Source organism: Urocampus carinirostris, chromosome 2 (assembly GCF_059441175.1).
Source record: "Urocampus carinirostris isolate Australia breed hairy pipefish chromosome 2, RoL_Ucar_1.0, whole genome shotgun sequence".
NCBI lineage: Eukaryota > Metazoa > Chordata > Actinopteri > Syngnathiformes > Syngnathidae > Urocampus > Urocampus carinirostris.
In genome coordinates, this window is record NC_142350.1 from 65,134,154 (window position 1) to 65,152,826 (window position 18,673).

Below are 18,673 nucleotides of genomic sequence, written 5' to 3' on the forward strand. Positions count from 1 at the left end.
AAGCAGTGTTGGCGTCATTTTAAGCAGACTTGTCGAGAAACATGGCGACAATTTAAAGCATTTACAAGCACATCAGCCCAAATTCAAGCACTTTTCAATCTTTGAAAAAAAGCACCCGTGCGAACCCTGTTTAGGATCACCACAATAAGGTTGCAAGTGGTTCTTCGACCATATTTTTCGACTTACACAAATTATTGATTGATTCTTCTTTTCCCCCCCCATTATTTCAGTAGTTTCGGTTGCAAATGCCTATTTTGTAATTTGCTATTAATAGGTGTGGTGAAGTGAGGAAAATCTGTATCTGTTAGCTCTAAGGCTGACATAGGTACTGATAGCATATCTCGTCTGTAGCCTCTATATACAAACAATACTCTTTTAAGTGCCAGTGGCAAATTATCAAACAGTTTGATATTTGCCCTCTTTATATACTCTACATAGGCCACATTTAGAACTACACTAGCCACCCAATGGCCCAAAACACAATTTCTTCTTCCTGTTGTGTTCTAGAGGAACCAAATCTCATTTTATTGTGATTTACTGTGTTTTATTGCTTCTTTGACAATAAAGAGTCCAATGAAAGTTAGTGATAAAGAGAAATAGTGGAATAGTGCTTCATTATTGTCTCCTTTACCAGGATATTAAGGTTCAAGTCTCATTTATATTTTGGGTGTTTACTATATATCTTTTAGTATGTAGCAATTTTAAATCCGTTTTAGGGCTCGTTTTATTTGAGAGTTAAATTTGGAAGAAAACTCGAAAAGATCTGGACCTGAAGCATGTCAACGTCTGCATCGACCAGCCGGCAGAGATGGGAAGCTGCGTCGTTGCTCTCAGTGACGTTTTGGACAATTTTACAGGCACAAGGTTTTGTTACTGTCATGTACTTCTTGGATGAATTTCTACATATTACCTATGTTTACTTTTTATTAATGTGTAAGGTAGCTGAAGTTGTATACTATTTTTTACACTGTTTTATCTTACGTAAAGTCAAATATACTTGTTCTAAAATCTGACTTCCGTGTTTGAGAGCAAACTCTGACAGAAGGGTGTTGTAAACCGCCTTTGCTTTGGAATGTTCCTTTGGTTTCAGTCTGTGCAGATAACAATGACTTATCATCTCGCCTGGGGTGTTGCCTGGCACTTCATGTCACCCCTCCTCCCATTCTTCAAATTATGGTTGGGAAATTTGCATCGACGACCGCGGACAAATCAGCCAGATGCTTGGTCATGGGGCGTGAACATTTCATCGGCATGGGTAATAAGATGAGGAGACCCCTGAACCTTGTCGTCTTCTGCACACGATCATAATATTGGCACGGCAGAAAGATCCAATTTGTTCAATTCTTTGATTTGGCCAAATAAATTGATATGTGGACTATATCCGGCGCTCAGCTATATAATTTCTCTAACTTTAGAACATCCTCCAACTGTAAGGGATTACACAAGTCGGAGTCAGATATCAGTACAATAAATGTTAAAACCTTACATTACCCAATTGCTAAATCTGTTTTACCCTGGTCATTCTGGAAGGGGGATTACCACTTGTGAGGAGCCTTCTCAAGGTTTCTCATTTTCCTCGTGCAGAGGTTTTGAGTTTTTCCTCGCCCGCATGTTGGTTTTGGATCAAGGGGTGGTGTCATTGTAATCCTGTGCAGTCCTTTGAGACATCTTGTGATTAAGGGCCTCACAAATAAACATGACTTGACATTGAGGATTATGTTTGTGTAAATGGAAAAGCTACAAAAGATGCCTAAAGAAAAGTTTCTGAAACACATTGAAAAAAAAAATGGTTTTATCATGACCTGCATTGTAGTGGCACATTTAGTGCCACTAACTGAAATAGACATCGAACATTCGACATTCAAGTATAGCAGCGATTGAGATTCGAACTCCCTTTTGTCATCCAACACACGTACAGAGTTCCATTTTAATATGATTTCCAAGCTCTTTCAATCCCTTCCTTGCAAAGGCAACCGAAGGTTCTCGCAGGAATTGTGATCGGGAGTGGTTTGTTCTGTACTTTATTGTGTTTGATTTCTGGCCACTTTAAATCATTTTGTTCAAAAGGCAACTTTTCAATCTATTGTTTTTCTGGAAAATTGCCATCGCCCGAGGGTGCCTTTGAGTATGTGTCGGAGTGCTAAAATGCACTCTGAGGAGAGAGGTCCTCATGCTCTGCGTGGTTGTCTGTGTGTGTTAATAGCTTAGCCTGTTATTGCTTTTTTTTACAGCCTACAGTTGGAACGCGCAAGGGGTGGGGCGAGGGGTCTTAAGAGGCAGTTGAGTCAAAGGAACAAACCTAACATTGATCTACACCAGAGGTGGGCAAACTCTCGCTTTTTAAAATTGACCGCCAAACACAAATGTTTAAAAAAGAGAAAGAGTAGACCCCTCGCTACTTCACGCTTCGGTTATCGCTGTTTCACTCCTTTGCGGATTGTGTTGAGTGGGTGTGACTGTTAATTAGCGCGACTGTGATAGGCTGGTATATGCTGTCAGTCAAACATTCATGTGACCAGCCCCCGCTGCCCCCGAAAACAAACTCGGTGCTCAGCTCGAGCTAGCTTTTAGCAGCTTGTTACATTGAAAATAAACTCATTAATCAAATCCGACTCTGACGAAAGTCAGAAGTGCGCAAAATAATGGTGAACACTAGTGAGAGCTTTGAGAATTACTATCGGTTTCAAGAAACGACTAAGCCCGCGTCGCAGAAAAGCTACTCCCTGCTACGGCTAAGCTACGTAGCAACCCTCACAAGCAACCCCCATGCGAAGTCAGCAACGCCACGAAACGGATGACCTGGAGCTACAACTTGTGGGATACCGCTACATTCGGAACTCTTGCAATTCAATCACCATGAAGACCTAGCTCAATTCGAGGACACCCGGTGCTAGCGTGCAGAGGCTTCAATATCCATGACGGTGTGGTGAGGGTCCAAGCGGTCTGATTTCCGCGTGAGGGTCGGGTAATAAAGCCCGGACAACTAAGTGGTGGACGGGCCGTGCGTGTTGAAGAAAATGGGGGCTCTTCGCTCATACTTAAGCTGCTCGTGCTTTTTACAAATGTCCTCCATAACAAATGTAAAAAAGGAAATATTATTTACTTAAAGTTTGATGTGATGTGTCTTGAATTGGTGCAGTGGAGTAGCGGGTGGATGCAGAGGGAAGGAGGCAGGAACCAGCAGATTAAGAGGGAAACTGCTTTTGAACCTACCACTTGCAAGGATTGTCAGGCTCTTAGAAGATCCCTTGCTTAAATCGCCTTTATGTTTTTGATAATATTCCCGATTGTCCACAGGTTACAGCCATGCAACTAAGAATTGGTAGCAATTATCGCAATCTTTGTTTCAATGGCTATCATAGTTTTTATCATTACTGAAACATTTGAGAACCATAGCAAATAAATGCTGTACAAAATTTATATACTGCTAACTCTCAAATATTTTTACAAAGCTCACAAAATGTTTAATCGAATGGAGAGAAAGGTATTGTGGGAGGTAGTTTAGCCAATAGTATATCAGCATTTTCATGATGCTGTGGCACTAACCTTTAGCAGACCACCATTTTGTATAATATCGATTAAATGCATATTAAAGGTGGTGTCCGTAACTTCAAAATATTCTACTCGCTGATGTCATCTTCTGGCTTAAATCATCATTACAGCCTCTGTCAAGCTCCTTTTGTGGAGCGTTCAAGTAGGTGAAATTCTTATTCATCTTTTTTAGGGTTGGCATTTGGACTGTATTTGAAACAGTCCTTTTCTTACTTTCACCTTTTTCGCCTTTTAAATTATAAAAAAATAAAAATAAAAATAAAGTGTGATGCTATGTGACGAATTTTCCCTTTACGTAGATGGTACTGGCCCCATTAGCCGCGGAAACCGAGGTATTGCTGTACTACCAATGACAAATTTGTCAATTTGCTGCCACTCCTGCCCCCAACATTCAAAATTGTTCTTTGCACGCTATTTTTACCACTATTATCATTATAACTTGTACAAAAATAAGGCATTGATGCAAAAAAAAAAAAAAAAATAGCATTAGCAGCCATAATTAGCATCATTTGCCGTATTCTGCGGTATATAACGTGCACTTTAGAATTTCTAGCTAAATTGGATTTATAAGGTGTGTCTTATAGTCAAGAAAATAGGGTACATTGCACCAGCGTCAACTGGAGTCAACCTTCCTCACGGGTCCTGTTGGTGCCGTTGCCATGGAAACACAGGAGGAGACACCCTCCCCAAAAAGCCGGCGCAAACATCAACGAGGCGGTTATTCTAATCGGCGATGCGCACATTCGCCACGTGACCGCCGCTAATGCTTCCCTTTACATTTCCATTTCCGGTACGATTACCTCCTTTGGCACTTTAGGGCTGCGAGTTGCACACAGAAACAAGCGCACCCGTGTATGTGGGGGGTTGCCTAGCAACAATGGACAGAGTCTGGCAGGCGCGCAGCAGAAGGAGGGAAGATCCTTTTTTTTTTTTTCCTGAGGACGGCGAGCAAGACCTCACTCCACCTGCGCGCCCCCCCCCCGATTGTTTCAAGTTGCTTCGGGCGGTACAGGGAGGTTGCAAATAGCAACGTTCGACGAATCTGCCATTTTGATTTCACCCAAAAGAATAGAATTGTGTGTGTTGTCATTGATGTCAACGTTGTGAACGCAAATATACTACAAACAGAACCTTAAAATCACATCTTAAGCTAACAGGGAGCCAATGCAGGTAAGCTAAAATCAGGGTCATGTGATCAAACTTTCTTGTCTTAGTTAAAAGCCTCGCTGCAGGCTCTTGATTTTGGACTTCGGGAGACCGGAGAGTAGTGCATTACAGTCATCGAGACGGGAGGTAACAAACGCATGAATTATAATCTCCGCATCCGACTGAGACAGCATAGGGCGAATTTTAGCAATGTTGCGAAGATCGAAAAAAATCTATTCTAGTAATATTCTTAACGTGTGTTTGAAAGGACAGATAGGAGTCAAATATGACACTTAAATTTTTGACTAAGTCACTCTGGGTTATATTACATTTGTCAATGTTCAGAGCCGTTTTTGAGAACAAGTCACGACATTTAGATGGACCAATAACAAACATTTCGGTCTTTTCAGAGTTAAGGCGCAAGAAGTTGAGTGACATCCATTCTTTTATCTCAGTGAGGCAGGCCTCCAAATTTCCACAGTTTAGTGTGGCAGATTCCTCCAATGGAAGATATGGTTGAGTGTCATCTGCGTAGCAATGAAAACTGATATTATCACCTAATGGAAGCATGTAAATGCTGAAAAGAAGGCCAAGTACTGAACCCTGAGAAACACCAAAGGTAACACTCAAGGGCTCAGATGTCATTTCACCACATTTGACACAGTGCGTCCTATGTGAGAGTGACAATATCTTTGTATTATTTGCCCTCATGTAGGTTTTAGATCAGGGGATGGTGTCATAATAGTCCGTGGTCTGTGCAGCCCTTTGAGACTCCTTGTGATTAAGGGCGTCACAAATAAACATGACTTGACTTGACTAGACATCAGATCAGATCTACTTTATTGTCATTCTAGTACACGTGTATACAGAACGAAATGTCGATACATCTGACCCGCACAGTTTCCTCGAATGTACAGATATATGTAAAAGTTGTATTGTATTATGGCTACGTACATGGCAAACATGTTAAACATGTAATAAAAACTTTGAAAACAAAAAAAGATAAAATAGTTAACATAATAATGCAATGAACAAGAATATTGCACTGTAACAATAGTGCAATTAAAGTAATTGCAATGACATTTAGCAGCAGAAAAAAACTACAATTCACAAGGTATAGATATTTCATATATATTCCCTCCCCCTCCCTGACTGATTTGTGCAATAGTATTTCACAGTAATATCAGTTTATTTCAGCAACAACGAAAAGAGAAAAAAAACAAAATTGTCGCAAAATATGTTTATAAATTTTTTTTTAGGAAGCTGTCTCTGAGCCCGTTTGTCCTTGTTTTGAAGGACCTGTTACCCTCTGATAGGCGCTAGAGGTGGTGGCCGGGTCAGGAACTGTCTTTTACAATGTTAATGGCTGCGCGACGGTATCACAAGCCACAATGTCTTCCATACTGGGCAGAGAGCAACAGATAATCTTTTGGGCTGTTTTGATTACTCTGTATGTTTTCCCTGTCCGCTGCCGTGCTACCAGCCTAACACCCGTTGATGTCGAAAGCCAGAATGCTTTCCACTGTGGCTTTGTAGAAGGACACCAGTCACTTCTGTTCCAGGTTGTTCCTACTGAGGACTCTCAGGAAGTGGAGTCGCTGCAGTCTTTCACGTTCACGGTGCACAGATCTCTTAACCACCTGGGTCGTAGGGGCACCACTTCCTGTGATAGCTAATAGAGTCTGGCGGTGCCCATCCCTCTCCAGGCGGGTTTTTTGGGCAGGAGTTTGCGCCCCCGCATGAATAACATAATGCACTGTTCTCCATGTTTACCCTTAGCAAAAGGAAGCCTCCTGATCTGACTCAGATACAGCGCCTTCATCATTTGGTCAGTGTTGTTCTTCAGTGCAAAGCATCATCCCACTCCTCAGGGATGACGGGCAGCGACATTTGACAAAACTAATACTAGATCCTAAATCACTAGGGATGTCTAATCTCGTCGCATACAATATTTCACAAAGTTGATATCAATGACAATCAAGACAATTCTAAAGTTTGTGGTATTTTAACATGAATATGCGTCTTTAAGTCGTGATTTAAGCCGTAGGGGCGCTACTGAATCCAGGACACTAGCCAGGGTAGCATTAAACTCATTCATGAGTCAGTCAATAGAGCCTTTATATAAAGGAAACGACGCAACTACTCCTGAAAGATCAGATAAAAAAAAAGAAAAAGAAAGCTTAAGTTGTGCCTGACAAATGTATTTGAAATTAAATGCATGCTATCTGACGAACAAACGTCCCTTGTTAAAACCATTTGATCTCAAACTGTTGAGAATTGTTAAGTACATTTGTAAAAGACTTTCAATTGAGCACTGAAATAATTCACAAAATGCACATATTTATTGTTCTACTCTTGCTAATGAGCCTGTTCTTGGCATACAGAAGTGTTTTTCAAAAAGTGGGGGCGCGGGAGTGTTTGACCTTGGGGAACTTTTTTTTTTTTTAACTTTCCAAACAATCAAGTGCACTTGCACTTTCACTACACAAGGAGGCTCTAGTGCTCTCATTGGCAGAGTGTTTTGTTTACATTTGGCCTCGACGCTGTTCATTTAGCAGAGTATGACCACTGTGTAGGAGGTGGAGCAGAACCTCAAATGACACAATAAAAAAAAAAAAAATCATTTAACGCGGATGAGGAGTCAGGTGAAGCGAGTTAAGAGAAACTTAAGTCTCCTATCGAAAGACAAGACAAGGAAGTTTGAGGAAGCGTATGTTGCACTTTACAGCGACCACGAGGGGGAGACGAGAATTATTTTTTGTATTTTTAAAACCGGGTTACAGTGGAACCTCAGTTCTCGACCATAATCCGTTCCAGAACCCTGTTCGAAAACCGATTTGTTCGATCACCGAAATCAATTTTCCCATCAAAAATAATGTGAATCGTTTTAATCCGTTCCAACACCCTGAATGTTTACCATGAACGTTTAACGTAAACATAAAGCTAGCCCAGGCTAATCGTACGTTCGCGTTATCGTAATCTTCCGTACGAAAGATTACGCTAACATGAACGTGTAAAAATAAAAAAATCAGGTCGTTTACAAGTCATTTAGCACCCGGGTCTCCACAACAAGTGGTGAGCGGTTCATTGGAAAGGGGGCTCAATGTTGGGCTCCGTTCCAACACCCTGAATGTTTAACGTAAACTTACAAGCTAACCCAGGCTAATCGTACACTCGCGTTATCGTAATCTTATGAATAGGATCTCTTACCTTTGTGGTGGTCAGCAGAAGGCGCTCGCACACCTCCTTCATATTTGGCTATTATTTCTTTTTTAAATGCAATAGTTGTACGCACTACTTTTCTTTTTTCACCTGTAGCAACTTTGCTGCTTGCACTGACTTTCTTCGGAGGCATAATAAGGGGCTAAAACACCCGTACGCCGCTCAGCATCGCACCCTAGCGTACGCACCCACGCATTACCGGCGTTCGAACTCCGATTTTTTGACCGAACAGCGAAGCAAGAATTTCTCAAAATTTTTGGTCGGACTCCGATTTGTTCGAACTGAGAGATGTTCGAAAACCGAGGTTCCACTGTATTAGCTTTGGCAAACTGTTGGCAGTGGGCAGCATGAAACCAAACAAATGAAGCAGTCACCTCAAGATATTACACTCCATTCACGCTGATAATGAAATTGTGCTGAAAGGCGGCGTTGACGGAGGTGACGTGTTACAACCGATATCGAGCAATCGTTGGTTTTTTTCCCACCAATATGATGCACTTAAAAAAAAAATCGATTAATCCAAGCACTGCAGAAAGGGTTCAATTTTGCCCTCTCCTGAAGCGCTGACACATAGGACCTTCTCCCTATTTCACGTGAGACTTGGGTTTTTTGTTATGATATCGGTCGCTGCCAGTGTTGGGCAAGTAATTGATTAAATACCGCACCTAGTTGTATAGAAAATTTTGATATTGACCTCTTGTGTAGTAAGACTTCACAAATGATTAGACTACCAACATTGAAATGACCCTGTAAGACATATGTATTGTAATTTTGGCTCACGCTTGAAAAGTACAAAAATGCTCATTTTCTTCACTGGGAGATTATTAAGGCAACTGTGATTTTCAGGATTTCGCTGGGTTTGCCTTTTGATTTACAAAACCCCCCACAGGCCTCATTTTCTTCCCCTCAGTGTGTGGTGGTGTGCTTGTGTTTTAACAGCTTATGCGCGTTCTTTTTTTTTTAAATAGCCAAGCAGAACCCAGTAAAAAAAGAGAGAAACATGCTTTGAGTAAAGTGGAAGCTTGCTAAGAACTAACTGTAAACAAACTTTACGCTTAATGACATTGGAAATAAAAAGGAACAACAAAACTCCAATTCAATACCACAGTGTTAAAGCCCTTTTCTGAAAAGGTCAATTATTTAAAGACAAATCTTGGCTTTAAACTCAAAGTTAAAAAAAAAAACACGACCCTGCCTTCAGATTTCACAAGATTTTTCAAACTGCCTTCTTGGGGATGTATCAAAAATAATACGGGGTCAAAACTGGAGTTTACATGTTCTCCCCGTGCTTGCGTGGGTTTCCTCCCTCTTTCCAAAAATATTTGCATTTCAGGTTAATTGGCCGGTCTAAATTGTTCCTATGAGTGAATGAGCGAGCGAGTGGTCAAGTCAAGTCATTTTTATTTGTATAGCCCTTTATCACAAAAAGTCTCAAAGGGCTTAAAAATCTGCCTCTTGTGTTGAGTTCAACAAGTCATTATTATTGTTATTCATTTTACATGCTTAAGCCTGTATATAGGGTTTGTTCTTTGGTTTCAATGTGTAATAATGTATTTAAATAAGGTTCTAACTGCTCAGATGTTGCCTATTGTAGGTCCTTTTAGGAACACAAAAGCACGCTCGTCTTGGGATCAAGAGATCGCAGGTTCGATTCCTGGTGGAGTGGTCTCTCTCTGTGTGCCCTGCAACCAGTTCAGGGTGTCCCCTGCCCATTACCCGAAGATAGCTGGGTTGTGCTCCAGCACTCCCACGACCCTACTGACTCTACTGAGGATAAGCGGTATTAAGTATGCGTTAAGGGACCATGTATCATATTTAGTGCCTCCAGAGCCAGTTCTCGAAAAATAGCCAGAATTCGCAAGACTCCTCAAATGCACCTGTTGTTTTGGATGCAACCAGTAGGGGGGGTTAAATTGGTAAATGGTAAATGGTCTTCATTTATATAGTGCTTTTCAAGTCAATGAAGACCTCCCAAAGCGCTTTACAATGTGCTTCACACGTACCCATTCACACACACACTCACACACCAATAGCGGCCATTCAGCCATGCAATGCGCCGACCTGCTTATTGGGGGCATCAGGGATTCAGCCCGACATATAACACGGAGGAGCCGGGAATCGAACCTGCAATCTCTTGATCCCAAGACTACCTCCTGAGCTAATGCCTCCCGTGTTAATGACACTTTACATGACAACTCGATAATGAGGACGGCGCCACCATCGGCGTCATTTTTACGCACTTGTTTTAGTTTTCTTCATTTATTGCGTGGTCTACCAAGTCAGATAGCCAGGAAAAATCCTCATGTCGGTTTTAGATCAGGGGATGGTGTCATAATAGTCTGTGGTCTCTGCAGCCCTTTGAGACTCCTTGTGATTAAGGGCGTCACAAATAAACATGACTTGACTTGTATGAACCTTCTGTTGGATAGAAAGGGGAATTGGCTTTGTTGTGACCCACTTTCTACACATCACAATAAATACACAGTAAACACAATATAAAAAGGAGCGGATTTGTTCCAATCTAATCCGATTTGACTTTATGGAGACAAATTCTTTTTTTTTTAAGAGTTTTGTTTATATTCACACTTCAGTGAGGACTACTGTTTGCTCAAAAACGCCGTGACCGCCAAAAAAAAGCACTTGGTCAACAGGCGTTCGCACTTTGTGTTTGTGTGTGCGTGCATGTAATACAATAACAGTTACATCACATCCTGGAGCGCTCGACAAGATGTTAAGCAGCAGCGGAAGGGAAGATCCAAATAACAGCCTGTTTAGCTTTAAATAACCCGAATTATTTTGAGGCGATGGCAAGGCTGGAAAATAGATGAGCGACAAATGTCGAGATGGGTTACAATATTGCCGACTGTTGCTCTAAATATTTAAATGTAAAGAAGCTGAGGAAAGTCTGAGAAGATTTGTGGCAGATAAATGTGCAACTGGAACCTGTCAAGACAATGTCAAATCTGGGTTTCAAGAGAGGGAATTCACGGTTTTGAATCAGAGGTTTGCAACAACAGCGCCGAGGCTAGCAAACCAGTATTTTTTTACATTTTCAATTTAGTTTTATTGTAAAATTTATTGCAGTATTCTCTCCCCCTGGTCATATCCTTTGAGAACGGTGACCGATAGCAACACAAGCACATACAAAAATAAAGAAAAAAAAGGGAAAAAGTAGCAAAAAACACACACAATGGCCAACCTAAATGCCCAAACACCCAAACAAGTTAAGCACCTCGATATCCAAGTCGGTCATGCTTTCGTCCCTCCAGATGAAACAGGACACAAGAAAGCGGCCATGTCACTTGGGTCAGGGTGACACAACACACTCTTCTGTTCAACAGCAGGGCCCGACAGCTTTAGCTGGTTTACCCCTGCCGCATCATACAGGTTCCCTGCACATCACTTAGAACGCATCCAAACATCCCACTATCCTTTTACAACACCTCTCCACTCATTCTTCCACCAACAAGAGCTCTAGGTTCCACTAGATTTAGACCTCTTTCCTGCAGTGCACTCATAACACCAATCATCCACGTCAATCGCGGCCTTCCTCTTGGTCTCCTTCCATTTACTCCTGCTCTGTGGATCCTCTTCAACATTCGCTCCTCATCCATCCTCTCCATGTGTCCAAACCAACCAAGTACTCTCTTATCCACACGCTTGCTCAGTTCCACTACTACTCCAGTTCTGTCTCTCACAATTTCATTTCTCAATCGATCCAATCTTGTAACTCCTAACATACTCCTCGAACACTTTATCTCAAAGACATTTAATTTCCTTCTCTAAAAGGAATGAAAACAGAATACCCTTTAAAAAAATGAGACTTCTCATCTCATTGGATTTCTGTCTCTTTCCCTGTCTGATTACAGTTTAAAATAAAGAGTTAGAGTTTTATTATTGTGTTGTGTGGACAGTCATTATGTTTCAGTTTGTGTATCAAAGAAGAGTTATATTTTTGTCTGACAGGCACCGCAGCAGGGGAGATCCGCGGAAAAGGCCCGGCGCTTGTTTAAATTCGTCGCCGAAGCCTTTGCGAACAGTGAAAAAAAAAAAAAAAAAAGGCGCTGTGTTTAAATGTAGAAAAAGAGTTGCGGCATGTAGTTCAGAATTTACAGTCAAAATAATGAATAACATTTTGAAGCTCAAGCTAAGAGTGTGAAACAATGATTAGAGCAGTGAGTTTCAACACCAGTGTGCCGTGAGCGATTGTCAGGTGTGCCGTGAGAAATTATCCAATGTCACTTTTTAAAATTTTAAATTTCATAAAACATTTATGAATCATTTTCTGCAAATATGATGTCATTGTCAAGTGTCTGTGGTGTAAAACCGGGGGTATTATAAATTATATTGTAATTAAACATACTGTTCAGTGTCATTTTATAACATTTTTGGTTAGTGGTGTGCCGCAAAATTTTTACAATGTAAAAAACATGCCCTGGATCAAAAAATATTAAAAAAACAATGGGTTAGAGCACATGTGTCAAACAGGCGGCCCGCCGGCCAGATCAGGCCCGCTAAGGGATTGAATCCGGCCCGCGGGACAACACTCAGAGAAGCGCAAGAGAAAAACAAGCTGCAGGTTGAAATATGTCAACTTGATGTTGCCAAAGCCAGGTCCCTCGAACAAAGACGCTGTACTTGTATTTTTTTCTCTCTTGCTCTCTCTCTCTCTCTCTTTTCCACCCCTTTTCTCCCACTCTGTCTGTGTCTCTTTCACTCTCTGTCTCTCTTTTTCTCTTCCTTTGTTGCTCTTTGTCTCTTTCTCTTTCTTTTAACCTCTTTTGCTTTAACTTCCTTTTTTCTTTTTCTCTTTCTCTCTTCATACCCTTCGCGCTTTCTTTTCTCTTTTCTCTCCTTCTGTCTTTCTATTTCTCTTTGGATTTCTTTCTTCCTCTCCCTTTCTTTTCCTCCTGTCTCATGACTTTTTATCTTTTGTTTGTCGCGCTCTCTCCCTCTCTCTCTTTTTCTTTCTTTGTCCCGCCCTCTCGGCTTTTCCCTCCCTCTTTTCTCTTATTTCTTTATCTCTCTTTTTCTTTCTCTTTTATCTACAAGTCCGGCCCCCGACAGAATGAATGTTCTATCGTGTGGCCCCCGCGTTAAAATGAGTTTGACATCCCTGGGTTAGAGCATGAAATTTCAGCGATTTGACGGATAATTGTAATCCAACAATCTTAGAAGACCGTAGAAATTCCAGATGAAAATCAGGATGTGTATGCCCAATTTCACAGCCATCCAGCACAATAGGACAACGAAACTAAAAGAAAGTCCCGTTTCACCCTACTGAGCAGAATGTGGTTAAGTCAATACGCATTCGGAAACGACGGAAGTAAATGACAGAGAAACTTAAAATAGCCAAGCATCCTTTAAACATAGTGTGTCATTATAAAAAGACAAAAACAATAGCTGATGTTAATTGCGCTAGTGAATTAGTGCCAAGTGGCCTCTGCTTACCGGCTCTTTGGGTTTGGAGCATCCTCTCATAGACGCCATCAGAGTTTTCCAGAAGGGTTTTGCTCGTCTGGATCACCTGACACCAAGACACATACACACCATTCACATTAGCCTAACAAGCCACGTGGTCATGCTGTGGTTTTCCCTGTGCTTCCGCGCACGGGAGGTCTCTCCGAAAAAGACAGCGGCCGCTATTACAGGAGGGCCCGCGTGGGCGAGGCCCCGCTCACTAAATCCCTAAATTAAAGGGAAAGCAGACAGGAAGACTTTTCTATTAAAAGCATCGCGTCTGGAGGGTTAAAACGTCGATGCGACTGGCTTTGAAAGGAGAAAATGTGGCTCTTGAGGTAATTTTAGTAAGTCAAACATAAGGGTGAGTCATAGCAACACGCTAAGTTTAGCTTTTGAATGGATAGAGCAGACCGCGGTGACCTGCAGACTGTTGCTAAGAAGGGCACTCTTCAGTCTTAGAAAAACCAATGCTAAAGCACACATACTGGAGATTCTAGATAGCTTGATTGTTCATTGTCTGTAGTGAAAATTCATATCTGTAAGATTTCGGCTAAGCTAGCTAGTTAACCAGATAGCTTTAAATAGGTTTACTACACTGCCGCCTTTCCTTATGCCTGGTTTGTGTCATTTCTTCAGCCTTATGAAAATGTAGACATTTTTTATGGGCTTCTGGTGCTAGACCGCAGCTGTTTGGCATCAAACACCCTCTTTTACATTTCTGGCCTTAGTCCACTTAGCATCCATTCTGTAATTGGGCATGGTACGAAGTTTGTCAAACCGAAAAGTTATGTTGATGATTTCATAATTATCCTAATTATTATTTAGTTTTTAGGAGTCATAATGGACAGTAAATTAAGCTGGAAAACACACATCAGACAAACATACAAACTAAGGTATCTAAAAACATTTCAATAATTAATAAAGCCAAATTCCTTTTAAACTATAATGCATTGTATTTATTATATTGTTCTCTAGTTCTGCCATACTTAACATATTGTGCAGAAGTCTGGGGCAATAATTACAAAAGTTCACTACAGCCCCTTTTTTTCTTCCAAAAACATGCAATTAGAACCATACACAGGGTAGGATATCGGGATCATACTCATATTTCATTCCTGCAGTTCAAATTATTAAAATGGGATGATTTAGTAAAATTTTTCACTTCACAACTGCAATTTGAGGTCAACAAAAACATGGTGCCAGAAAACATCCAAAAATTATTCATTCGGAAAGAGGGAAATTACAACTTGAGGGGCTGTAGTAAATTCAAAATCCCAAAGGTGAGAACCACCAGGAAAAGTATGAGTGTGTCTGTGTGCGGAGTCAAACTTTGGAACAATTTACAAGACGAGATCAAACAATGTCCAACTATTCACGTGTTCAAATTTAAACACAAAAACTGGCGGAATAGGGGGATGAAGAAAATGGGATATGAGTGATACGGGAGATTGGAAATACTGCGTTTAAAACTATGGTAAACTTTGTTGTTACTGTTGCTATTATTATATCATAACTGTTATTATTAATATTATTGCTATTGTTGTTTTCATCATTGGTGTCACAGTGATGTTTGGTGACCAATGGCATTATGACATTGAGGGATGGGTACTACGATGATTAGTGTATAAAATATGTGACCATTGTTATTATTATAATTATTGATATCTGACCTATGTAATGTGTGTATCCTTGAGATTGTTGTATTTAGACACAAAAGAGGAGCTATAGAATGTAATTAATAGGGAAGATGAAGGGGTAGGGAAAAATAAGCGTCAGAATTATACTACCCCTTTTCGAACATGTTATGTTGACATTATTGTGTTATTGAGTCATTGTTTTTGTCCCGTTTTCCCCGTAAAGTTTTCATTCATTCATTCATCCTGACCCTGATCGGGAGACGAGGTTTTCCTCGATTAGAGTTAACAACCAGGTGATTAAAATCATCGCTAGGTACAAGGTACAAAATAATACCCGCAATTTTCTTTAAAGGTATTCCAAGTGCCGGAGGACTTCAGAAATCTAGTCTCAAAGTTGACCCATGTGGCTTGTTTGCTGTAGAGCTGTGACATCATTGAAGAAACTCAACGCTTTCTAAATGGCATATTCCATTAACACAACATTTGAGGCAAGCTCGGAAACAGCCAGCGATTTTAAGTCGGTCATTGTGGCTTTTTATTTGTGTTTTTCCTCCACATGTGTGAGGCTAGGTATAATTTTGTCTGGCTAGCTTCCCGTCGGCGTTTCATTAGCTATCTAGTGTTGAATTTTAATGAAAAACTTGATGGATTGCATGTAAATATTTAATAATTGTCAGCTCAACATAGAGATCATTACTTTAGTTTAGTACATTCATTTATGTACATAGTTTCTCAGAAACCTAGAACAGAGCGAAGTGAATCTTTTTTAATGATCATAATCTTGTCGCAACTCAGCAAAGCCCCAACAGAGCAATCACGGTGATGCCGCAGCTGCAGTAAGCGTGCTCATAGCAGCGGTGCACGCTGTCATTACCTCCCCCAGGGTTAAATCAAATGGCTGTGTGATTTATTTTGAGAGACTTGCTTCATACTGCCCCCAGAAAGACTGCAGAGCTCCTTTTCTGTAAGTCGTCTGTGAAGCATCTTCCTGGCAACCACGCCGGATCGGATATGAAGGCGCCTTTCCTTTGGCTTTTACAGTGGAGGCAAAGTTGGATGTTACTATGCATGTAATTAATGTTAAGATGTATAAGAAGAATGGGAATTCACTTATTTCTAATTAAACAGGTTGTCTTTATTTCTAGTTCCAGTGGAAAATGTACTGTGCTTTTATGTGTTTTGGTCACCACAAAAGATTAACAATCGCTTATTCAGACAGCCTTTAGTCATGTAAGCAAACAGAGTATGCAAATTATATATGTACATCTAAGTTTGAGACAAGTTTACATCCCCTCTTTGCATCTTTTGTCTCCATGGACATTTCTTATCATAGCATACACTCGGGTTAGCCCCAGATTCCACTAATTAGGGACCAGAACGTTTAGTCCCCGGTGATGGCTCACAGTAACAGTTCCTAATGATCCTGGCATTATTCACTGTGACGCCTCATTTTCATTAGTGTTGTAGCAATTCCAGCGTCTTCCATTTGATTGGATTGATTTTGCTCCACAAATATCTGTAAAGCACTCTCTCCTTTCCCAAAACTTGATTGTCCTATTTCATCACAATGACCTCCGCAAAGGTCACCTTAACAAGCTCAAGTGCACGTTCCTTAAAAGTGGGCCTATGTGCTGAATAAAAACAGGCAGTGTGTGTCTGCGCTGTGCATTTGATTAACTGATGAATTATTCAAAACGGCAACGACTGACAACAACATCCGTTTGGCTAATGTGCCAGGGAGCCTTTGGATGGGAAATAAGCATGCGTAACAAAATAAATAAATAAAAGCGAGATGGGGGAAGCCTGGTATGTGTCGGTATTGATTTTATTACTCAACAGCAGTGGCTGCGCCATTAGCCGCTAAGGCCGTTGTCCCCATTAAGAGCGGCAAAGTCAAGGTATCGATCCAAAATGGGCGGACGCTGATTATTTTTCCGAGGTGTTGGATGGATAGGCACGTAGTATGTATAGACAAAAGTGTCCATCCTAATGATTTGCACAGCACTTCTGGGGTCACGGGGGAACTGGGGTGTATGCAAGGTGACTTTTGGCCTGTGAAACATATACAAGACAAGTCAACGATCACACCTATAGGCCAATTGCAGGTTATAGATTAAAATCCATCAAATTTTGAAGTGTTCTTATCAGGTGAACTATTCCTATTCACCTTGTAAGTCTCGAGATAATTTGAGGTTATCTGAAGACTCATATATATATATATATATATATATATATATATATATATATACATACAGTGGAACCTCAGTTTTCGAACACCTCTCAGTTCGAACAAATCGGAGTCTGACCAAAAATTTCCAGAAATTTCTTGCTTCGCCGTTCGGTCAAAAAATCGGAGTTCGAACGCCAGTAATGCGTGAGTGGGTACGCTAGGATGCGATGCTGAGCGGCGTACGGGTGTAGATCGCTCTTTTCCTGACCAACTGTTATCGCGTGCGGACGTGCTTCGTTTTGCTTTCGCTTTTAATATACAGGACTGTCTCAGAAAATTAGAATATTGTGATAAAGTTCTTTATTTTCTGTAATGCAATTAAAAAAACAAAAATGTCATACATTCTGGATTCATTACACATCAACTGAACTATTTCAAGCCTTTTATTATTTTAATATTGCTGAATTTGGCTTACAGCTTAAGAAAACTCAAAAATCTCAAAATATTAGAATATCATGAAAAAGTATACAAGTAGGCTATTCAACTAATCACCTGAATCATCTAATTAACTTGAAACACCTTGCGAGGGTTTCCTGAGCCTTAAAAACACTCAGCTTGGTTCAGTAAACTAAATCACAAGTATGGGGAAGACTGCTGATCTGACTGCTGTCCAGAGGACCATCATTGATACCCTCCATCAGGAGGGTAAGACACAAAAAGAAATTTCTCAAAGAGCAGGCTGTTCACAGAGTGCAGTTTCAAAGCATATCCACAAAAAGTCTGTTGGAAGGGAAAAATGTGGCCGGAAACGCTGCACAACCAAGAGAGATGACCGCAGCCTTAACAAAATTGTGACGAAGAGCCGCTTCCAGAATTTGGGGGAGCTTCAAAGACAGTGGGCTGAAGCTGGAGTCCAGGTATCAAAAGCCACAGTTCACAGACGTGTCCGGGAAATGGGCTACAATAGCCGTATTCCCATGGTCAAGCCACTTCTGAACTCAAGACAACGGAAGAAGCGTCTGACTTGGGCTATGGAGAAGAAGCACTGGACAGTTGCAGAGTGGTCCAAAGTCCTCTTTTCAGACGAAAGCAAGTTTTGCATTTCATTTGGAAGTCAAGGCGCCAGAGTCTGGAGAAAGGCTGGAGAGGAGCAAAATCCAAGTTGCTTGAAATCCAGTGTGAAGTTCCCACAGTCAGCAATGGTTTGGGGAGCCATGTCAGCTGCTGGTGTTGGTCCACTGTGTTTCATCAAGTCCAGAGTAAATGCAACTGTGTACCAAGAGATTTTAGAGCACTACATGCTTCCATCTGCTGAAAAGCTCTATGGAGATGAGGATTTCATTTTCCAGCATGATCTGGCACCTGCCCACAGTGCCAAAACCACCAGTAACTGGTGCACTGACCATGGCATCACTGACCTGAACCCCATCGAGAATTTGTGGGGTATAGTTAAGAAAAAGATGAAAGACACCAGACCTACAAA

The 18,673-nt window shown here is 41.0% G+C and overlaps 1 protein-coding gene across 1 annotated transcript in view; it reads right to left on the reverse strand.

Annotated features, from left to right (window-relative positions):
• The window catches only part of plcl2 (phospholipase C like 2), a 45,653-nt gene that overhangs the window by 7,556 nt on the left and 19,424 nt on the right, over window positions 1–18,673 (reverse strand). The window contains exon 4 of the mRNA XM_088327521.1: window positions 13,372–13,447. Coding sequence (XP_088183647.1) covers window positions 13,372–13,447 — 76 coding nt within the window. The remainder of the gene's footprint in view (window positions 1–13,371; window positions 13,448–18,673) is intronic.